Source organism: Nomia melanderi, chromosome 6, assembly GCF_051020985.1.
Source record: "Nomia melanderi isolate GNS246 chromosome 6, iyNomMela1, whole genome shotgun sequence".
NCBI classification, from domain to species: domain Eukaryota; kingdom Metazoa; phylum Arthropoda; class Insecta; order Hymenoptera; family Halictidae; genus Nomia; species Nomia melanderi.
In genome coordinates, this window is record NC_135004.1 from 15,570,043 (window position 1) to 15,595,137 (window position 25,095).

General features: G+C 42.1%; 1 protein-coding gene across 6 annotated transcripts in view; it reads left to right on the plus strand.

The window, feature by feature from the left end:
• The window catches only part of Trpgamma (Transient receptor potential cation channel gamma), a 208,840-nt gene that overhangs the window by 32,881 nt on the left and 150,864 nt on the right, over positions 1 to 25,095 (plus strand). For 5 of the 6 annotated variants that reach the window (XM_076368223.1, XM_076368222.1, XM_076368225.1 and 2 more), the window contains exon 2: positions 15,809 to 15,862. The exons of the other annotated variant lie outside the window; for it this stretch is intronic. In XM_076368223.1, coding sequence (XP_076224338.1) covers positions 15,837 to 15,862 — 26 coding nt within the window. In that variant the 5' untranslated portion in view covers positions 15,809 to 15,836. The remainder of the gene's footprint in view (positions 1 to 15,808; positions 15,863 to 25,095) is intronic. 6 annotated transcript variants of the gene reach the window in all.

Here is a 25,095-nt window from a genome sequence, read left to right on the forward strand (position 1 = left end):
TTAGGTCCCGACGTTCCGTTCGCGCGTGTTCGGCTGCATTGCGGTACGAGTCGCGTCGTCCGGTCCCCGGTGCACGAAGCGAGGAATCGTTTTCAGCTGCGGATGCCAGACGTTCGCCGAACGCGTCCGCGTTCGCGCGGCTAACACGAAAACTTCGAAAAGTCCCGTCGCCCCTTGTTCGTCCGCGACACGGCCGCGCGCGGGATTCCTTTTACGCGAGTGAAAACAATACTCGCGAGGGAATCCCCTCGCTCCGCGTTCATCAAAGTTTCCTTATATTCTTCGGAGACCCCGTTCGCGGCTCCGAAATGAAAATCTGCTAGCGAGTCGCGTCCTGTTGGCTCTTGACCAGTTAACTGTGGAATTTAGTTGGAAAAACCTCTGGTTCCGCGATAAAATCGAAAAATGGAGCGTGCACTCGTTTATGCAGAGTATATTTTAATGAAAGATCGAAGCGAAACAAAGAATTTCATGTTTATGTGAAAATAAAGAATTCGTCGCTGAAAGAATCAGTATCAAGCTTTACGATGACGTGTATACTCGTCGAACAATTAATAGGTTAACGACTATACACATGGGAACTTCTATGTTGGAGTTTTTTTGGACGTATCTGGATGATAAGGTTTGAGCTAGGTTTGTTCTATTACCTTTGCAGGACGTTTCAAGGTCATCTGTAACTTTTATTTGATATATTTGTTCGTATTACTGATACTTTTCCAAATAATTCGGTGTGATTCGGAAACTATTGATTATTGAGTTTCAGACACATGTTCACTGAGGTTTTTTACTCGGTTTAGTGAGTTGCGCTCTATCGTTTGTGAGCAATAATTTAGTTACTCTCATTTGATTATTCACTTATTCTAATGTAAACATCGCGAGAACCGTATCACTATTGTCGCTAAATTTCAAACTTTATAAATTTCTAGTAGAGAAGCTTAAAAAAGAATAAAATTGAATGATCACAATTGAATTCGGAGCTTTCTTCATTGATCTTCGTTTGTTCCATTTTAGATTCGAATGAAATACTTCTCGTATAACTTAGACAAATCCTCAGACCCTTCGGTTCTCCTCGAACTCGCCCATGCCGAGAAGCTCCGTAAAAGGGTGTCCTTGTACCGCGACAATCGTTCATTTGCGATCGTTCGTTCGTCCGTTCGTAAGAGAAGGTTCTTGATCCATTGTAAATCGAAGGGCGTACTGCTGAGACCGCCGGTTTCTTGAATACGCGATCAGAGCTGTCGAAACAATTGTTACTCGACGGGCGGAAAAAAAAAGATCCGTTGCCTCGGCCGCGAAATGTGCGCGCGTCAGGGATTCCCGTCGGCCTCCGGGCGGGTAATGAAAAGGTCGGGATTAAGGTTTAATGAATGCAGACCGCACAGTTTTAATCGGAACCGCCAGGCGTCGGCGTAGGAAAATTTCGCGAGCGGCGGCGCCGTCGAGGTTAGAATAAATGGCAGCCCGGTACGAACGGCGAAACGATTTCTTCGATCGTTGATGGTAAATTGGTTGATCGTTGACGCGTTTACAGTCGACGGCAAAAGTCGGGCGCCTCGGTCGACCCTCGGATGCTTCAGGCGAAGGGATACTTAAGTTTCAGTTGTAAAATACGAAGCTTCAGACTGGCAATTTTCAAATTTCAAACTTCGACTTCGATCTTCGAATTTCAAGTTTCAAATTTTATATTGTAGATATTTAATCCTTCGAATTCCAGAGGGTTTTCGTTGAAAATACCGTTTTCGAATAAAATATAGATAACGTTTTTTAAAGTTAATAAGGAATTAAGGAACAAAGCTATTTTGTTTGAATACTTGTTGAGACATTATACGAAGTTTAATATTAAATTTCGAATATTAAATTGACTGATAGATATTTCAAAAGTGTAAGGGTTATATAATCGGTAGTTTATTGGTTAGAAGTAGATGAATCCCAAAAGGATAATGATAACTTTCTACAGTTATTTTTGTAAAAATATATGTGATCTAAAAAGCTAATTTAGTAATTGGTAAATAATTGCCATGGATATATGAGACTAAACGTAATGATTGGTGATCTTTGCAGCTATGTAGATTTATTATGCCCCTGTTTTACAACATATTTATACAACGACCTACCCAATTTCGATCGCGGAATGAATTCATGCGTACAAAACGTCGCGATTCCCGACCCTTCGAGAAATATTCGGAATTCGGCAGGTGTGCGGGGAATTTTTATGTCGGACTGTATTTCCGCGCCCCGTTTTACGAGTTATAATACTACGACGGGAGGTTATTGGAATATTCCTCTATTACTTTCCGACGCAGGAGAGCTTCGAAAATAACGCGCGTATATCCAATAAAAAGCTCGCGTCGAACAACAAATTCCATAAACAATATTCCGCCCATCAAACACGGTATAAAGTATATATTGCGAGCAAATATGATTCCAATTGGATGGCATCGAAAACGTGGAGCGATACTTTTAAGTAAACACGATTGATCAATTAGCTATAATTATTCCCCTTGAAGCGTTCCATCGGAATCGCCGTTCCCATTGAACAATGGGGAAAAGTATTATCGTGTTTTCCATGTTTAATATCTCCGTCATACGTTCCTCATAAAACATTCATGCGCTTTTTATCGCGCGACATCTTCCTCTTACTTCCAGCGAAATGTCGCGCCGAAGTTTCCTCGGAGACTCGCGGAACACCGTGTATATTAAACCTATCTACGGCTGAAATAAATCTCCTCAGAAGCTCCAATTACATGCTCGTACTTAATAAAAACGGACAAAGGGGCATTCTCGACACGTGTCCTTCCGAGTGTCGTCTCGCCTTATTTTTCTCTCTCGTTATCGTTCATCTTCGCCTCGGCCATTAATTACACAGAATGGTGAGCAGACGCGATATATCCATCCGGCCGAGGATTTTGTTCCTATCACAATGGCCTGCGTTTCTTCTTTATCCGACAATCAAACGTGTTTTCGCCTTAGCCCTTCGCAATGCTCGAGAGACTCGACGTTCAATTTTATTTCAATACTGAATAATGTTACGTTGAATATCAATACTAAATCTACTATAGTTAACATAACAATTATTCGAGACACATGTTTCTATGAGAAATTGTTCAAGAAATTACCGTGGCAATACGCAAACTAAATTTTAGATCAATTCAAGGCTCGATAGATGCACTTTTGAAGTTGCTATGGAGGAATTTCAAAAAGTCAATGTATATCTGCTGGTTAGTTATTGTTAAACTTCGTGTAATTAATGAATATGTGAAATATTTAACCCCTTGGCTATTTACTTTCGTTACTAAGTTTGTGTAATATTTTACGATTCGGAAATTTCATTTGAAGATAATACACTGATAATAGCAAAATTATTTGCTTTGATCCGTGGGTAACGAACACCATTGATTCCTGTTAAATTAGTTTAGAAATCTTCGTCACGAGTCTCACTCGTCATTGTACGGCAAGGGGTTGAACAGAGTAGCTTCGTTCCTCGATTTACACGTGATTTCTTCGAGTTTCGAAAAACATCATCTCAGCAGGCAATGTTAAAATATTTCCAAAACTGAGAAACTTCCGAGTGCAAAGTGTTAACCCCTTGACCTGTTTCTTTCTCAACTCTCATCGATACGGCTACTTTGTCATGAATAATTTATTGGAAAAAGAGAAAAATTCTAAGCACATGTTACTCCTATATTTCCTTTTAAGTATAATAGTCGATTACAGAGGAATAATATTTATTTTGAATTCGAATTAACTAATATAGATATTTGTTATAGGACAAGGGGTTAATGTATATAATCGAGTCGAGCAACGTCGACGCGATCTTCACGGTGGAAAACCATGGACACGTCTGGCCGCGAAGGGTTAATCTAGCGGGCTATCATCGAATCTCTCGTCGTTTCGTGGAAATAGAATTTAATATCGGTGTAAATACGGCGGCGTGGAACGCGCCGGTAATAATCCTTATGCCAGGACCCCCTGCGGCCCGCCTTCTTGTCTACGACACTGTAATCGCTCATTTAATATCCGCCGGGGCGAACCTAATTTCTGTGAGTCAGAACGAAGGACCCCGCGGCGCGGGACGTCGATTGATACCGAACGAATCACCCCCGCCGCGCCTTTCTTCCCGCTGAAAAATGTTTCCTCGTTGGCTGCTTCGGCGCGAGTTATTATGGGTCGGACGAGACGCTCGCGACGTGCGTGGAGACGGAATTGCCAGTGGGATCCGCTGACGTACGAGTGGCTCGGAATAATAATTAGACGATTCTAATTATTGTTTTAGAGCTCTCGAGGGAAAAGCTGTGGGATGTTGGATTTAATCCTTTGCTGACGAGTTTCGACGTTTTGCTCAAACTTTCATATTTCGAATACTGAGTTGCGAACGAATGATTTTAATGACTCGAATAGCAAGAGATCATAGTTTCCTTTTTCTCTATTATTTAAGCATCCGAGAATTTGACCGAATTTGGGGAAGGTTTTGTGTTCTTCGAAGAATCTTCGTCCGCAAAGGGTTAAATGGTGATTGTTGTTAATGATATTAGTTATTATTTGCTGTTAATTATTAATTGTTAGTATTGGTAGATTAATGTTGAGATTCGATTAATCTAAGAATGTTTTGGAGAAGCTTATTTTTCTTGAGGATTTCGAAATAGGAAGTATTCTGAGCTGTATTGCTGATGGATGACGAGATGAGTATCTTATATAATTGGAAAATATTCTCTAATTTGTAATTGATTATGAAAAACTCGATTATGTATTCGATGTGTTCGAGGTTGTCTGATTTTTCGTGAGGTTGCTTTTTACTTTGAATTCTAAGGAGACATTTGACTGACGTCGTTGACGGAGAATTTAATGGACAGAATATTGAATCAGTATAAATGATGTTCAATGTAGATAGTATTTGAATGATTATTGGTTGTATTGGATGTTTTCGAATGGTAGCGGTGCACGTTCCTTTTTGTACAGAGGTTCTTTAAACATTCACCAATTTCTTCCATGCACGAACGAACGTTAACGGCGGAACGCGCAATGAGCTCGCCGCGTTCGAATGAGTTAATTAAACCACGACGTGCAATTACACAATCGGGCACGTTTGAATCGAGCCGCGCAAATGAATCGACAGCGTTGAAAGGCTGCACATGAAATTTACTTTGGACCTTGACAGGATTAGTACAATGGAATTGTGTGCAGCTTAGAGTCCTGGGGCGAGTTTACATTACTGAGCAACCTTGAACGTCGCAAATGAAGCTTAGATCAACCTTGAAACTTTCTTGTATCATGATCTTCGAAGTTGAACCTCGATCATCTGAATGATTGGGCGATTGACAGCTCAGAGGAATATAAAGTCAAAAGCGAATTCTACCGAGCATTGGAAATGCACGATTAATGAACTTAAAAAATTGATCATTTTAATTTTCAAGAAATTCATATGAAAATATTGAAACACGATGGGTTATATAACCAGCATCAGTCATTAGATTTTTTGATTATCAACTCAGCTTCATCAAATTATGTCAAGACACTTAATATTGAGATGAAATACTTAACTGAGGTTCCATTCTATCTCGAAAAATCGATCATTTCAACTTCTAAGAAATTCATGTGAAAATATTGAAATAGTATGGATTGCATCACCAGCATCAGTCATCAGATTTCTCGATTATCGACAGAGTTTCACCAAATTATTTCAAGATACGTGAAAACACAAGGACGAAAGGCAATATTGCTAGCTGGATGTTGGGATAGAAAAGTTTCCGTGTTGGTCGGAGCGCGAAGAACGCTATTCAAAGGACACAGTTGCCATCCCTCGGAGGGCGAGGGAGTCACTGAACGCGAGTTCTTTTACGATTGTCACCTCTGACCTATCGGAGTCGGGGGATTAGAGCGTTTCACTCGGTTTTATCGCGCCTCTCGGGACACTTGGCAAACAGTAATACACGCTCGTCCGGCCATTTCCTTGTGCAACCTACAGATAAAAGTTGAACAGACTCGTTTAGAGCACGTGTCGCGCGCGGCTACGTCGATTCCGAATATTTATGTCCTTTAGCGGGGGGTGTGCAATCGGATCGTTCCTTGTTGAACGCTCAATCGTGTTCGATGTGCTGGTTTCAAACCAGATCGTTCACGAGTTATCGGTATTCGGGATTAACACTGGAACTACTGAGCATTTAATACGATTGACATGTAATCTCTATAAAAATTATAACAATAGATTATTTTCAGTTTCTTTGGATATTCATCATAGTACTCAAGTGAAGCTATTTATTTCCAAAATCATTTCAAACATTCAATGCTCTTACGGTATTAATAACTGCGAAACAAATCGAAACCAGTCATTTTGACTGGTACGGTAGTTCTAGTGTTAATTGACGATAATATAGAACTTTAACCTCTTCTCCTATAACATAAACTTTTCGATCTAATTCGACAAATCTATGTCACTCGTTTAGTTTTCCTATGAATGACACATTACTTGTCTACCATCAATCTTCAACATTTAGAGTGAATATGAATATAGAATATAAAATTCTTTCCTTTCTACTAAATCATTCAAATTAAAGTGGTTTATCAAGTTGTGGAAAATATAGGACAAGGGATCAACAAGTCGAATAACGAACGGTTTCAAAACAAAATACAGAAAATGCAACAAATCGAACGTCGAGTTAACTGAGTTGTACCATTGTTACACGTTTATCTTGCTAATTGCTACCGTTTTTTCTCCCATTATTCATATACAGAAGTTTCCAGATAATCGTCGTTTAGTTGAGTAAATTTCAGTAACTCGTGGCCCCAATGACTCTCACGTTAAAACGATATATGTCCATAATACTCTATACAGAGAACGATTACACAGAGCCTGATTCGTTTCAACAGGTTTCGTACAGCTAAATATGTATTAAATGCTTGATTAAATTTCCATTCACGGTCGCCATTGAGTTTTCGTTAAACTTCAAATCGTACGAATTCCAACAGTTTATCCACTTAATAACGTAATCACAGATAACTTTGCGTCACCGATCGAACACCGACGCCGAGCCAATTCAGCGAACTGCTGTCCATAGAAACTCGGATTTCAACGTGGAAAGATTAAACCGTGTCATTATCATTATGCCCCGCGCGCCGGCGATACTTATAAAAGCGTAAAATTCGCACTTTAATAATTAAATTCGCCCACGCGCTCGCGGGCGAGGTTATCAGATGCCGCGTTCATGCGCTCGCGATCCAATTGGCGAAATTGCACCGTCCCAGACGGCGGATTACGATCGCGCGGTCTAATCAAGATTAGCCGGCGGTAACTGATTCCGTTCAGACTTCGGGGAGCGTTGAAGCCGGAATTAGAATGATTCGATCGGGCGCACTCGCCGTTGGCCCGATCGGTTGCATCCCTCGCGAAATAGGGGATAAGGCGCGTCGATAAAGGCAAGCGGGCAGGTTCTGAACCAAGAAACCTCCATGGCCGGACCGGTGCGATCCCGCGATACCGTGGCTGGGCGGGAAAAAATCAATTTCACGGAGGAACAATTCCGAATTGTCGTCTCGACAGGAACGAGATCGGTTTTCGACAGATTTAGAGCCGGGCTCGATCGTCTCGCTTGAATATCGATAAACAGCTGAATCTACGTGCTTCTATGGGAAATTCGTGCAACAGATTGCACGTAATACGGGAAAGTGTATAGTGTATATTGTTTCGTTTTAGAGGAACAATTTTCTATTAGTTCTGTTGCTCCCGTTAGGTTCTTGAAAACTTATGTTCGCGAGAAATGAAATTGCAACAGATTGCTTGTAATGCGACGGTATAAAAATTGTCGAAGATATAGTACAATAGTATTTATGACAAACAACTATTCTCCATCGTAATTCCATTGTTTACATTAAAAATCTGAATTCGTATATAGATTTAATCTATCGAGGAACGATCGCTAATTTCTATTGCATTCGTGAATATTTGAAAGCGCAATGTGTTGCACGTAATGCGAGAACATATAAACCCGCCCGAAATATGGTACATTTATAGTATTTACTACAAACAACTATTCTATCGTAATTCCATTGTTCAGATTACATTAAAAGTCTGAATTCGTATAAAGATCCAGTCTATCGACGAACAACCGCGGATTTCGACGAACATTTGAACGAACATTTGAAAGCGCGATATATCGCACGTAATGCGAGAACATATAAATCCGCCCGAAATATGGTACATTTATAGTATTTATCACAAACAACTATTCCCCGCGGTAACTCCGTTTCTCCGAATACGTTCTTAAAAATCCGAATTCGCGCAAAGATCCACGGTCCATCGATAAACAGCCGTCCTCCCCGAGCGATCGATCAGCCGTTCCGATCGAGGGGAACGTAAACTGTTTACCGTACCGCCGACCGGTTGAATTTTTTTCCCTCCGTTCTTCCGTTTTATCGTTGTGTACATTCGAATCGTTTGCACCGGTTGCACGATCGCGTTCCGGTGATCAACGTGGCCCGGCGAATCGAATAAAAAGATAGGGTGATCTCCTCGGGGGCGAGGCGAGGCGAGTCAATTTTGCGTTGCCGTTTATTTTATTTTCGAGTCGTAAAGGGGAGTAAATAAAGAAGAAAGGAGGCGAAGATGTCGAGTTGTCTGTACAAGGCGGGCTTTTACGCTCGTCCAATAACACTCGCCGCGGCCCCAACGAGCTTTATTGCCCCGCCGGAGATGTTCGGCGAACCGGCGAACCTCCTTTCGCGCGCAGCTGGCCAATTTACTTTCGTGGGATCATCGATACGCCGCCGATAAAAAATTCTCCCCGACGGAATTACCGCGGCCCGACTGCCGGACCCGTGCGTACGCTTGTTTCGCGTCGCAGGGAAATGTTGCTCGGACGTTTACGGGCTTGCAATAACACTCCGGCCTGTACCGACGGTGTTCCATTCGCCATTTCTGTCGTTTATGCGATTACACGGGGACATTGAACGAGAATTCGTAGTGTTACGATGGATACAGCGGTTGATATTTCTGATGCTCGATTGAAGTTTATTATGTAGGGCTACTAAAATAAAAACTAAGTCCGTAGTCAGGTTAAATATATTTATTACGCGATGTGCCTCTAACGAGGAACGGCGACTAACTGCTTTTCCTCAGCTGCTTTTCTAAAAACGAAAACTCTTCAGACGAGGGCGTACGTGACCGAGGTTATGGTGGTCCCTTTGGTCATAAATTAGTCAATGGGCCTGAGAGATAGTCCAGGCCCCCAAGTATCGACACGCAAAAGGGCGAACCGTCTACAATTACGATAAGTTTTAAGCGAACAATATCTTTGCCATTTACATATTGTTCGAATATTTACTCTATGTTCTGTGAGGATAATTGGTTCCTAATACAATATTTTTAGTCAAAATGGCCCATCCCTGGTTCCCTTCTGCAGTCATTAACACTAGAACTACGTATCAGTCAAAATGGTTATGATCTTTTTATTTCGTAATTATTGATATCTTAAAAGCATTGAATGTTCGAAGTGATCTTCAAAGTAGTTTCCCTTGAATACTATAATGAATGTCTGAAGAAATTGACAATAATCAATTATTACAATTTTTATAGAGATTACATATTAATCGTATTAAATGCTCGGTAGTTCGCGTTAAAAAGATAACAGATGTTCCTGTAAGAAATTAGTAAAGAAATTGGTTTAACGCACACTGGATTCTGTATCAATAAAAGTTTCAAGAGGCACTTGGAGTTTCTATATAGGGATTTCAAAATGTCAATATAATTACTCGGTTTTAGTGATCGTTACACGGTGTTTATAATTCACTCTGTTCACGCTGATATCAAACTACCGATAAATTAGTCTCCTTCCGTTGTCGATGCGTATCGCGCCGTTATCGTCGTTTACACGATCGCACGCTGTTTAACGTCTCTTTTTAAACTTCGCGAGAGAAGTAAGCCGCCGACAGTAAATTAGTCTCCTCTGTCTCGCTGCTCGGCGCACGCAACGCAAATGAAGAAAGAGTGGCATTGTGCGAGTGTCGCCGCGCGCAAATCCAGGAAGTAATTAGTTTTCAGAGGGAATGAACCAAGCCGGGGCTCGTTCAGCTTGAAACGGTGGCGCGAACGCGCGCCGGGAACGGTTTCCCATTCTTCTCCGTTGGAACGCTTTGCCCCGGCGAGCTTAAACTACGGACACCGCGGCGAGACAGTGTTTTCACGGCAAGCACTTTTTCAAGTTCTCCGCGGTCTTAACAATGCGTCTTGGGGGCGCGGAACGCCGGCCGTTGTTCTTCGAGTGCTCCTCCGGAGCCCGATTGCCCGGAGCTACGCTTTCGAAACGAACATCCAGCCGTTCGTCGTGTTTTTCTCGATGCGCTCGTTCAATCTTCTTTTCCCGCGAGTCTTACCGATAGACGCGCGAATTTCAGCTGCCTGTTACTCGAATCGTCTCGAAGGAACATTTATTTCGGATTATTCAATTGTGATAGGTTCTTGCACTGGAAATACTTTATTCGCTGCACGTTGCAGCGTAAATCGCTTTAACACTTTGCTACGTTACCTGAATTCGGGTGACAGTGTTTTATACATCAACTTGATGATGAATTTTCTCGGTGGCGTATCGGAGGAACCGAATTTTGTTAGATGTAATAAATATAGAAGTGACAGTAGGACAATTGTTACGAAGAATCTTGACTTTTTGCTTTCCGTTCTATTCAGAAAACTGCTCCGCTTGTATGAGAGGTTCAGTGAGTGTTTATTTGGCAGTCAACGCGTTGACATGATTTTAACTGCGCGATAGAGACTGGTGAAGATTTTCAGTATGATTCAATAAATATATTACTTAGTTCATTCGAATTTAGAGTAAATATTATTCCTCTCTAATCAACTATTACACTTGAAAGGAAATATAGGCGTAACATATGCTTATTTTTTCTCTTTTTCCAATAAATCATTAACACTAGGTTTACGGGCATTTATTGTACACTTCATTCTATTATTCCTGAAAGAATTGATGCTCGTTTATTTAGATTGTGGAAACTGGAGATTCGATAGTAGGTAATTGTGGTACATGTCAGTGTGAATATTTCTAAAATCCAATATGCGTCAATTTGACTCGTTCCGTGCACCTAGTGTTAATGACAAAGTAGCCGTATCGATCAGAGTTGAGAAAGAAATCACAGGTCAAGGGGTTAATCGCGTACGGTCGAGTTTAGATTGTAATGCAGTTCAATTTAATAGTATTATATATACAAAGTGTACAACGGGAACTGATTGTGAATTCTTCGTTAATGCCCAAGTATTTTTACTTCCCATTATCAATCGGAAAACAGCCGGATTCACCTCGGTCCCCGTATTGTCCGTTGGCCAAACAATCGCGGTAAAAGCTGAGCTTCGACAACGGACGTTCAGTCGCCGGCGTTATAATTTCAATTTTCGCGAACATGAAACAGCTTTTGTGACGAAATTGTTGCAGCCGGAGGCCTACAGCTGAATTCTGGGTCGGCGTTTATTGTCGGACGAGAATTTCGTTAATTGATTTCGATTGCGTAACACGGCGAAACGCGTCGGATTATCCGAGCACAATCGATCGTTGCGCGACGCCTCGATCCACCCCCGCCGATCGCGCGGCAGGTTCGAAGGCTTTCGGCTTTTGTGCCCCGTCCGCCGGAATTCGCTGCTCCAATTTCCTTTATCCGTTCCGCGGCTCCCCGTCGCCGAGACGGAGACGCATCTGCGGCGGGCTAACGCGTTGACGGATAGACCGACCTTCGGGACTCGTTTTTTAAGGGAACGACCACCGCCCCGCCCCCGTTTCATTAAGCTAATTGAGTCATGTGAACTGTGGACGAAGTTACTTCGTTTTAATCGATCACGGCGGAGAATATTCTTTTCTACCCTTCCCCGCTATTCTTCTTTCGATTCACCTTGCCAGCTAATGAATTTTCGACCTTCTCATCGTGGAATTCCTTTTCATGGGGAATTACTCTTCATTGGTTCTTCTTCTTCAGGCGTCTTTCTGCCTAACGAGTCGCGAAGCTGCTTGGAATTAAGGCGAGAGGTATTCTACCCTCCGAAGTTTTGTGTTTTTCAGAAACAAAGGTTGATAGGAATACTGACAATGAAATAGAGTTACTATTAACTTTCAATATTCTAAAGGAAATATCAATAATACTCAATCATTTTCAAAACGTCAACATTACTTTTCTACGAATCTATGAATTAAGATAAAATTACTTGTTGATAATTATTGAATAATCTATTCCCATTCACTGTCCCTTCAATTGTTTCCCATATGCGCGACAGTTTTCCTTCGCGATAAAATAGGTACTAATGAAAATATCCAATCATTTCCCAATCACCATTATTTTCTCTTCTCCTCCGAAACTCTAATCGATACAGCAGAGAGAATACCCGCCGATGATCACTGAATAATTCGCGGGTGAAAGGTTCACTGTACGCGAAGATTAACTTTTCAATTCCAATCAGGCGGAAGGTTGAAGGGTAAATTGGGGTCCGTAACGGGGAAGCAATATTCCGTTGAATCCCGCGTTCCCTCCGCTTTGCCGCGGCAATTTGATCGCGAGAGCGGGCCGCCCGACCGGCATTGACACAATTCGCCGAACTTGAAAACGCCGGGCGTGAAACGAGGCCGCTAATTTCGTAGACGGTAACCGCGGCCGGATGTAACGACCGATTCGCCGGTAGCTCGTAAACGTGTCATGGGGTAGATCGTTGGATGCAACACGGGGGCTTCACGTGGCCGCACGCGGCGAGAGAGTTCAACAACAGCTGCGGACCATCCAGGAACGTGTAAGACTTACCAGCCTGCCTGGAATCGTTCAAACTCGCAATCATCGGGAAAGGCTTTCGTCGCTAGGAACTTCCTGCCGCAGTGTGGCCCGGTTATTTTCTTTTATATCGCGTTACCGATGGCGCGATGCACCATGCCAGTCCGAGTGTTCACAACTTCCTGTTAAGCTAATTTCATTCATTGGTAATCGTCTGCACTCCAGAAGCTTTTCAGTGGAAATACTCAACATTTTCTAATGAGGTACTGACATCTTTTCGAACTGTCTTGACGAGAAATCGCATCTAAATTGAAGAACGAGACACGTATCGATGCATTATACACTTTATCATTTTACTGTGTCAAACAGTCGGTGACTGAGAGTCTATTGACTGCGAAGGGTTAAAGGTTCAATTCAGAAACTGACGCTTTCCTATTTCTGCACAAGAAAATTAGAAAGGGTTCGAACATTTCGTTCATTTATAAGCTGGTAATAAGAGAAATGGAATTAAATAGTTTGAACAGTATAATTGTAATCTTCGTAATCCGTATTTCGATTGTTATATTGTGTTAGTTAACAGTCTAATCTACTTCATGAATGAGTAAGTGCAGATGAATGATGGAAAACATGTTGAAGCTAGAGTTAAACACGTGCAAACCCCGAGAAACCCAAAACGACAAGACCAAGCTACAAGCAATAAGAATAACAAGAAAGGCAATAATGATAATCTTCCAATTCATATTTGTATCAAAAATCGTCAAACACGTGCAAACCCCGAGAAACCCAAAACGACAAGACCAAGCTACAAGCAATAAGAATAACAAGAAAGGCAATAATGGTGATCTCCGAATTGATATTCCTATCACGATCGACGAACGGAATCCACGAGCTAAGGGGACCGAATTGAATGGAATCCTCGATAGTTGAGATTATCAGGACCAGGGTGGCGAGTTCCAAAGGCGCAGTCCCCTAGTTTGCTAGCCGGTGACCCGGGAGCACAAGTTGTCCCCGAAGTTCCCTTATTGTCCCGTTGGCTGCTACAGAGCATCCGAGCTAAGCGTCGAGCAAAGTGTCGTATATATGCTCACCATTATGGAGCACCTGACAGAAGGAGATCGAAGACATCTGTACCACGCTGATCTACAAGGTGTCCACCGTTTTTGCTACCGATGGAAGCGCCAGTAAAATCGAATCCAACCACGATTATCCCTCATACTCGTATAATATAAAAGAACAAAGTGATACACAGTGATGAGAATTTTTTTTCGCGATTATAACAGAATCTATCCAGTACAAAGTTAATAGATATCCGCAAATGAATACGAATGAACAATGTAGTTAATAGTTTCAATAATTTCATCAAATATATTTTGTAACTATCATGTTACAATGACGTTAAACTTCCACGTCTGAGCGTGCAAAAGTTTAAATTAACCGATTACTTTATTTTATTCGCCACTTTGAGTGAAAAATGAAATAAATCAACAAGACGACAATATACTGATATGCTACTTCGAAGTGACATGTACCTATAGAGGGTTAAAATCTTTCGCGACCGTGATTACAGAGGGACAGGGCGGAGAAGGTTTCTATTTAGCCTCGCGTCGCGGAGGTCGCGTCGCGTGTGTAGCTTCCTGTCGGAGGCGACGGCCCTTAAGAGCATTTTTAGAGTACACTCCGGAGAGCGCATAAATAGAAAAACCGAGTTTGTAGGTGGCCAAACCTGGTCGACGTTTCTATAAAAAAAGGAAGCGTGTCCCGCCTTTCGGCCGACCACCGTCGCACACCGACACACCGCAAATTGGGAGTTCACCGGAGAACGAACTTTATTTGCCGCGGGGAAACACTGCGCCTCCTTTTCCGCTCCGTCTTCATTTACCTTGATTTTTTCGGCTGCGGTTCGGCCTTGTCTGGACGAACGAATTCCCCTATCGCGAGCCTGAGACGAAGATTAAAGGAAATTTTTGCGGGAGGAAATATTTGCTTCGAAGAAGCAGTAATATGATAACGTTTCCGTTGATTGGCTGAAATCCTGTTTCACTGTTCAATCCGGCGTTTGGATTGTGACGTGTAAATAAATGTACGTGAATTGAGAGATAGTACAGTTCAAGGGAGTGAAATTTCTGTTTGAATTTAATTCAGAAATATGAGACATTTTACCAACATTATAGTTGTAAAATCATAGTTTCTAATGTTCTAAGCTCCACTCTGTAAGATTTACGTTCTGAAGCAACTACTGTTCTGTAGAAACTGTCTCAGTACTCACTAAAAATAATAAAAATATTCTAAATAATCTACAATTACAAAAATGTTCTGTAGAAACTGTCTCAGTACTCACTAAAAATAATAGAAATATTCTAAATAATCTACAATTACAAAAATGTTCTGTAGCAATTGTCTCAGTACTTGCTAAAAATAAAAATATTCCAAATAATCTACAATTACAAAAATGTTCTGTAGAAACTGTCTCAGTACTAAAAATAAAAATATTCCAAATAATTTACAATTCCAAATAACTCTATATATTCCTATATATACAAGGTGACACTATAAATATCTAACCATATACTATTCTGCTATTCCCTACTCTGCTTGTATTTAAATTCTAGCCCCTCAAATTCAATTCATTTTCATAAATTTACCGATTTAATCCTATGATTTCTTTTCGAACAAATTTACTTATGTATTCACATTTTGCGATAGCTAGTAACATTAGAAATAAGTTCTATTAAATTTTCAATACATAGCACCATAGAACAAAGTGCCGAGAAACAATTAATTCGATCCGAGGACTTGCGTATAGCTTCACGCGTTCGTTATCGTGCCACGACGCGTTGTTACGAATCCCCTAGTCCGTATTGTACCAGTCACTTTAATTCCTCGGCGTTGAGGTGGGCGTAGTGGGAGTGGTCGAATAAAGAGCGAGGAGATAATGCCGACTTCGAAATTGGATATGGCGCAACGCGCGACGCGGCACCGCACTTTCTATCGCCCCGACTGCATTTCCCTTAATTACTCGCGCGGACGGTGTACTAATTAACAGAAACGCCGTTCTCTGTTCTAGGCGAGGCGCGGACGTGAGGGCTGATCCGATGAATGGGGCTCAGCTCTGGCACAGGTACTGTCTAGAAATAATTTCGAATGGCCGCCGCGGGGATAACGATATTTAGTGGGTATCGTTTGATTCCTCGACGACCTTGACACCGATTCAACGAACGCTAATCGTTTTTCAAACGATCATATAGATTCGTAGATAATTGTAGCTTCGTAGTGAGATTCTAGAGATATAAGTAGAATTTTTGTCGAATTTGATAACTGGAGATTGAGAAGCATTAAATGAAGACGTTGGAACATTTTAGATATTTCAATGTGTAACAATTAACGAGTGGATTCTTAATTAATTCTTAGGAATAGCAATTGCGATTAATAAGCTACCGAGGCTTCTTAGATTGCACGAGTTACCAACTTCCGAGGCTTATTAAACTTCTTTTCGGCGCAGATACCGAGAAGTCTATTAACAGTAAACAAAGAGTTAATCACAGCGAATACTTGTAATATCGTGAAGTTAGCTCAAGGAGGAAGATTGACTTTGCCAAGGGTAAATTGAAGGTACCGAGAGCCACCGACGATCAATTCGAAATCTTCCGTAGATCATTCGAGAGAGCCGAAACCGAGAAGCGATCGAATCGCTTTATCATCGCGCTCCGGATAATGTGAAGTCTGCCGATAAATTTTATTGAACTCTTCGGTGGAAGGGATTCGCGGCCATCGGTGCATCGTATAAATGCATAAAACCGATCTATTTATGACTGAACCCGAAGCAAATTCCATCGGCGAGGAAAACAAAGGTCAGAATAACATTGGAATACGGTATCAGCGTGGCTGCTGCCAAGTGTAGGCGGGGTGAACTTCGATCGAACGCGTCGCGGCGGCCTTAAACTGTCCGATTATATTTTCCATCGATTTTCACGCATTCTAGTTCGTTCGGCGAAAGTGGATTCTTCTCTTCGGCGGGTTACTAAGAATTTCTGATGATCTCCTCGATCGTTAATTCCTTAACACGTTGAATGCCATGCGAATTGAATTACTATGGTTCTCTCAATTAAACGACGATTATTCGCAAACATTTCTATATTATAAATAATGCTACCCATTGCGGCGACATTCAGTTTGATGAACGTACAATGATAATAATCCAATTCAGTCGATTGATTTAATATCGTGTTTTCTCCATTTTGTGTACTTTGCTCTATGAAATCGTGCGGCGTTCAACGCGTTAACGCTAGATCCACGGACATTCGATGCGCAGTTCATTCTATTCTCGATTTTTAGTTCGAATATATCCTGACACTAACATTTGCATAAACGGGGACACGCTGACTGTCGACGTAAGGATTAATCCGAGTCGAGGCGAGGCTCGGGAAACAAATAGACTGTAACAAAAACGTCCCGTGTCCTTTATCGAACGGGAGCAGAAGCCGGAAGCAGCAAGAAACTCGATACTAAATCACAGAAGAAGCTTCGGGCGTGAAATGCCGAGCGGCTAGAGAGGGCGTGATTCGAACCTAATTCGCGATACAGCGCCGTTAATCTTTTTTCCTCGGTTTTTCGCGAGCAACGGAGTAACGGGGATACCGTTAAGTTGAATCCATCCCCGCGATCCGAGCGGGAATTTATGTGAAATTTCGATATATCCCCGGATGTCGGAGGTTTATGCAGATATTCTTTCTTATAAGATGATTCATGGAAATTGGAAACGGAGAGAAGTTTCTTTATCCTAATAAGAGTTCGACGATATTTCGAGGAACGTGGAACGAACCGTTCAGCGTATTCGATATTCCCGTGAATATGCGCGATTAGATCGGGGATTTTTCTGGATAATTGAGTCCCGCGGACTGGTCCACTGAAACTGAGATAAAAATAGCTCCCTCGCTAAAGATTCTCTAGTTCGAATAACAGAATCATACAGAACCATTCATAGAAACCATAATTCTCCTGTCAAAGCGCTACCATTTTATTGCTCCGAACCACAGTAGAAAATCTCAAAACTTCCCAAAAAACTCTCAGTCGGAAACCACAATTCGAAAACCTCCGGTTCTCCATTATCGAACTGAAGCTATTCGCGAAGAAAATTGAACTTCACTCAACTTTCCACTCAGCGGTCTGTACTCCCGCAATCCAGTTACACGACAAACCGCCGTAGAAAAATTCCACAATTCTTCCCGCCCGAACTACAATATGTTCCTCAGTGTGTATTCCCTTTGTTCCATATTAAAAGAAGGCACACATTCAGTCCACGTAACCGCGACGGTACAAATCTGCCTGATTCAAATTGAAGAATGTTCATCAGTCCCCCCGAGGAGCTAGAATAAAGAGCGAGCGCCGTCTCGTCGCGATGTCTGCGGGGACACACGCGTATCCGGAAATTAGAGACCGGAAAGCTTTTTTCCATCGTCGCCGGAAGAGGGGAATCGCCGCGTGCATCGCCGCGACGGCGTTTCCATTCACGTAGTCGCGAGCTTCCGATCCCCTGTTCCTCGCCCCGCGCTCGCCGCCTCCACTCTTTCTCGATTGTGTTGGAAAATTAAAGGCGCGCGGAGAAAGAACCTCTTTACGCGCGACTTCATTCTCTTCTGCACCCTTTTCACGATGTTTGTCTTGTGTGGCGGCTTCTCCTACTCTGTTTACATAATTATCATCTGTAATTACGATACGTACGCGTAAGGAGAGTACCGTATTCTACTTAGGGATTTTGGAAATGTTCCTATGCATACTTTGCTGGTGTAAACATTAACCCTTTGCACTCCGAAGCTTTTCACTAGAAATATTTCAACATTTGATGAGATGAAGACGATATTTTGTAAAACTGACTCGACGAGAAATTCACGCGAATTGACGGACAAAGCTATTTTACGTCAATATTTCTCAGATTGATGCATTATGTGAAGTATAATATTAAATATCAAACTTTATAGCTTCACTGTAGGAAATCAAGTGGTGACTGAGAGTCACCACCCGAGTGCAAAGGGCTAAGGGCAAGAATTATCGATTTTGAATCGTCTGGGGATTTTCACATTCCTAAGTTTTTGTTTGAGCAGGTGTGACCCGGAATGAACATTTTGGTTTGTTGAATTCAGTCTAAGATTATCATTGCGATACGATGTTCTGGGATAAAGGATTAATCGATACACACATAAACATCATTTCTCATTAAGACTGCGCTTTGTGCGTTTAACATCGCTACAAGCGATGCGTTTGAAGCTTGTTTTATTTTTTGAAACTCATCACTTGCCTGTGACGTCTTCATCGATGAGTCCACTGGTAAACAGTTCGCATATCACAAATTACAAAATACCCGCTCGCTCGCTTCGAAGCTTCATTCGCCAAAGGAACGATAGTAAAGCAGCGACGCAAACGACGAAATCTTCGAATGCCAGCGGGAACGCGAGAGGGTGGCGAGGGAGAGACAGAGATGCGTGGCTTATCTCGAAGTCGACGGAGCTGAAAGCGCTTCTGATGCTTTTACTCGCGCCGCTAGACAAAGTCGAGTGGTGCTACGGTTTCCCCTCGTTCCGCCGTTCCTTCGGTCCCGACTTCCGGCAGACGCGATCGGAACTCGGCGCTGAATGCGAACCTAATTGGGGCTGAAAGCCTTTAAGGCTGCGATCTCTCGTCGCAATGGCATCGGCAACGAGCATTGCGCTCGAGTCGCGTGGCTTGCCGCTTCGATTCCCGAGTCGGCTACGCGTTTCTGCTGCTTTCCGGTTCGATGTTGCTGGCTTTTGTCAGCGGCGACGGGAAGCGGAACGAAAGCATCAGATGCTCACGCAGCGATAACGTTTCGAGGACGCGTCGGTGGCTGGGGAGAGGATGCGACGACGACGCTCGGATCGTCTTTCTCTAAGGACGACGCGAGAGTATGGTTTTTAGACGAGCAGTTTTTGGTTTCGGAACTTTCAGAGCTCTAGAGTTTCGAAGTTTTAAGGAAAAACCAGTGATCCCGCAGGAGATTGATATAAGCATTGATCTTCCTCAAGATCATAAGAAGCTGTTTATACGTGGGTGGCTGGGAGAGTTCCAGGAAAGCACGAGGAGAGTCGCAAACAAGCTCGACCTAATGGTTCCATTGTTTTTCGAGCTACCTTCTTTCAACATTAGTACATTTCCAATCGTGTCCCGCGAGCACTTTCAAGCCACAAAAGTGTAAAGCTTTGCGAAAACAAAATAAATTCCGGTGTTGAAAGATCCCCGAAACGTTTGCGACCTGTGTACACAAGACGGATATCCTCCATACCACAGAATCTTGTGTTTGCTCTCAACAGCCTCAGTAGATGAAAAATTATGCAAAACAGTGGTAAATCACATCGAGATGTCCATCTCGTTTAAAAACTTCGATGAGACGAGGGATAAAGATCCACGGACGAAACGCAGTTAGAAAGATGATATACGATGCATTTCCGTATTCGAATGAAAAGACTATTGCCCGTTCCCATTAGGATAACGAAGATTTACGTTGCCCTAAAGTAATATAAAAATCCACCGTCGGATCAGTCGGAGTGCAACGCGCGGATTCATTTATTCCCGCGGATTTTACGGCGGCGCGCGGAATTTTTACCGGGCCGTGACTCATTCCGTTATATCATCGGTTTTGTCCAATTTTATACCGTGATCCCGTTTAAGCGGATTCGAAATGATTGTTCCTTTTAATCTACTTTACAACGCTCGTAAAAACGCCGGGGCGAGGGCGGTGCGCTCGAAGCGTTCCCCCGTTAAAAATAGATCGCGAGAAATTTTCATATCAAGCGGCGGGAATGATTAATGCGGCCTGGCTAAGCGTGATGTAACGGTCGAAATATTTATCGCTCGTTGCTTGTAACACGTAACCGCTTCACGCGTGACGTTTAATATTTAAAGTGGCGCCCGTGGAGCGCGTATTTTCGCAACGCGGCCTCCGGTGGCCGCCATTTTTCCGCAACGCTGCGCGAGGTCCCGCCGTTGCCGCCGTCAAAGGAACAATCGCGCCGTTTACCGAAGAAAGGAAATCGACGAGACGGATCGTGATTCGCTTTTCTCGCCGCGGAAAATAGGCGATCGACGAACGCGTCCGCGCACGGCGCGCTGCATTCGCGACGAAAATAGAGGAACAGGCTTTCCTCTTGACGCCGCTGGGCCTTGCCTTTTGGGAACCGTTGTTGATGTCTGGTGGAAGGTTTATATTACAGGAAGAAATTCAAAGTAAACCTGCCGAGCAATTAGAGTGACTTATTTCCAATTTTTTATAGAAGAGCAATACTTGAGATTGGAAGAGTCTCGTAGTCATATCTGTAGAAATACAGAAATTTAATTTAAAATCCCTAGCAAAAGCAACTTTAATTTGAATACTTGTAGAATGAACATTTTTTAGTTCAATTCGAGGTAGTTTCAGTGTTAACCATTTGTAGATGAGAATTTTTTAAATTCTGGGATCTCTTTCCTAAGAAACTGGATATTATTATGAGCTTGCAATTAATTGAATGAAAAGGTAGTTAATCACTAATGATACATAATTAACTAAGCATGTCTTACTCATGACATTAGAGGAGACATCACAAGATCAATTTATTTTAAATGCAGCATGAATATTTAATAATATTAATAATGGATCACAAACTATATAAATCGGTCAGAAATACTTGAAATCTCAGTTTCAACTCGAGACCTCCTTCATGCTGCGCGCGGCGTGTCCCGCGAAGACAATAGTTCGACCAACCCAGCAGCATCCGATTCGATTTGCCAGGAAACCGCGGCAACGGCTGCTTTTCGGTTAAATAGCGCTCAACAAGACGGAAGGACCCAATCCGGCAATGCACAATGCCAGCAATCAGCCGCGGACTTGTGCCCGGCCTTGTTTATTCGAAAATCGACTCCGATTCCACCGAAGAATCGTGCCGAACCGCTTGACGAATGAACTACGACCCGTATCCTGGCCGAACTCCTCGTCACTTTGACGCTGGAAACGAGGACGCTAGTGCCGGGATCGGGGCGTAGACAATCGGAACCAGTAGACAGGAAGGGAACCATTTATATCTCTGACCCTATAATAACGAGTGAGACTCGTGGTGCAGATTTCTAGATTAACATTAAAACTACCGAACAAACCAAAATAACTCATTCCTGATTTCTTCTTCTCGCAACGATTAAAAAGGTAATTCAAATTAAATTTCTTTCTATTCACTAGAAATCATTATAATCATGAAGATATTAAATTCAGGTGACAACTTCTTGATTCAAAAATTAATTATCTCAGTGATACATCGAAGAATTTTCCTCGATTTATGGGATACAGAAGAATCGTTTCTTAGTTTCTCATTAAGGAAATTGCCTTGATTGTGCATGTAACAAACGAATTATACTCAGAAGATTCTACAGATAGTCTAATGAGCTTGAGGACCACTGTTACGTTAGCTTGATAAGTTTCTTCTTTTTAATACTAGGCAATTTATTTTTTTTCAATAGTAGGCTCTTGCTTTCTCTGTTTTGTTTGGTACTTCAACTTTCTTTTTAGACGCCTTTCAGACTTCCGGTCCCTCGGGCGCCTTCGGCCAAAGCCATTCCGCAGACATCTTTGACTGCCGCGGACTTCCTCATTAACCTCTTCCTAGCGAAGGCTTTAGAAAAGCCACTGATGGGTCTTCGTTGCGCATAAAAGACCTCCGCTGGAAGGTCCGATACGCAGTATACAGGAAAAATTTCACCAAGGATATCTCCAGGGGATTAGAATGTTATCAACGATTTCTTTTCCGTGAACGCATCTTTGAAACTGCGCGTTCCACGATAAATAGATTAGAATCTCGTTAATAAAATTAGCCGGTGACAAGGGAGACAATTTACTCGGTAATTCTTTCTAATAACATTGGAACGACATTAACGATTACTCTCGATACACCTCGTCCTTGACTTTATGCAGTTTCGGCCAAAGTCTCGCGTCGTTAAATAAATTAGCGAACAACACGACAGACAGCTGGGAATTAGGATGCTTTCGCCAATTTTTCTTCAATGACTCGTTCCTTTGAAACACTGTTTTCCGATGAAAAGTCTTTCGTGCCATTAACGAAATTAGTGAAATGATACGAGATATAAATTACTGGGTATCTCTTGGGGATCGAAATGCTATCAACTTTTCAATGTAAAATATCTTTGAAGTCCTGTGCAATCTTGAATAGTTTTTTGTGTGATTAACGTTTCAATTAATCGAAACTTGTTTATAGACTTGTACGAAATGAATCAAACAACTAAATAAGAAATGTAAGTTCATTGAAAGGAATTCTTTTAACAATGTTCAACACGTTAAATTCCATGTCGGTCACCGGTGACCGACGCTTCTGAATTGCTCGACAAAAATTACAATATCTAAGATGACTACTGTCGACTAAAAATATTTGACAACATACGTAAGTTACCAATAGTCCAATGTAACGATTCTGATACCAATAATTCATAATCGTTGCTATGTACCTTTGCTACCAAGGAACAAATCACGTATAAAGCATTCAAGATTTTCATGGCGCTTAACGTGTCAATAAATGAATTCATAGACGAATATGAAAGTAGCTTCTACACCATTGCCAAAATTAACCCTTTATTTATTCAAGAATATTTGGGAGTCATTGAAAAGTTACCTTTAAATACAACTGCGATGCTACAAATAAATATAGAAAAAATTGTTAAAACAAGTAGAGGTTGCAATAAAATAGGACTGCTAAGGGTTAAACGGCCAACGCTAATAAATGAAGAAATCTCCGTTCAACCGCAGATTTTCTAGATTACCATATTCGATAACAGCCCGACTCTCCATAGAACTCTTCAATCAAGCTATCAGCATTGTTCTGCATCCGACACTTCGATAAGAAAATTCCATTTAGCCGGAACACATGCCGCCAGACCGCGGTCCTACCATTTCTTTCCTTTGCCTGAAAGCGTATCCATTTCCCTCGAACAGATTCCTTTCGAGAGTTGAAAATAAAGCACGGCCAGTTATCGGCCGGGACGCAGGGTTGCTTGGCAGAATATCGCGGTCAAACTGGAACTCGCGAACCGGGAGGGCGTGGCACGATTTATTAACACTAAACGTACCGGAACTTTATATACACCCGTTCCTACTATAACCGATCGGATGACCGGATACGAAATAAAGCTCGTATTCCCGCGATAGGTAATGGTCAATGCGACACCTTCAACGTTACGAGAACTTCGAGCGTTTTGTGCACTATTAATTCTGATCAACGATGAACGGTGTGAAAAATAATTAACGATTTAGTATTGTAATCTTGAAGTTCTCTACGAGATAACTCAGTTTGCACTACAAGTTCTGATCAACTGCTTCCCACGATCAACAGTTTTAGAGAAAAGGATAATAATAAATAATTGATTATTCCTAATCGATATTATAGAATTTATAGAAGTAATTTTCTATATCTATTATTCCTAATAGTTGTATAATTATAGAAATAATTTTCCTTTATAATCAATTTTTGACACTTTTGGCAAGACGTCCTTAATTTTCCTAGCGAACGGGTTAATCTAGGAAATAATGGTTAAGATAGATCGCTGGTAATTAGAGAGGAAATGATGTGTTTGAATTTCTGTTTAACGAGAATGGGAGAACGGGCGCCATTTTTCATTTCGAGATATCAATCGTTTGACCGAGCGCGACAGGATTTACCGAATCAACACGGAGAATTTCCGCGATGTTAACTTCCCGGATTTCTCTTCGTTCGCGCGACTCTCTCCGGTCCTCCGCGATTCTCGCCTGCAAACTTCCGCCACAAACTTCCATAGACGCAGGATCGCGAGTTTCGCGAAAGATTCCCCGCGATTTCCGCGGCCTTCCGCTCCTTCCTTCGTTTAGCCGAGCAAACGCGTCCCGGAACAAGCAATTTCATTTCGAATTCTTCGCGCGACTTGTCGTCAAGTGAATCGGGGAAAACAGGAGCGGTTATTGGCTTAGTTCCTCGCCGGATTCTGACCCGTTTGGCACGAGATGTCGCGAACATATGCTGCGAGAAGTTTTTGCCTTTCGCTGGATACATAATGCCACCTTCTGGAGGGATCGGAAATGTTTGGGGGGAACACGGGGTTCGTGGTGATAGGGAATTGTTCGATGAGCGAGTCTTGTAACAAGCAAATGTAGGTTGAATCTATTATAACTGAAATTTGTGACGAATTTTATGTACATTTTAATATAAGTAGTTCGCGTTAAATGGAACTTTATTTGACGAGTGATGCTTAAGTGAATAAGAAGTAGTTTGATGATTGGAATTCCTATTTTTGAACTTCATATCTAATTCGATATAGATCTTGTATTGTAATTTT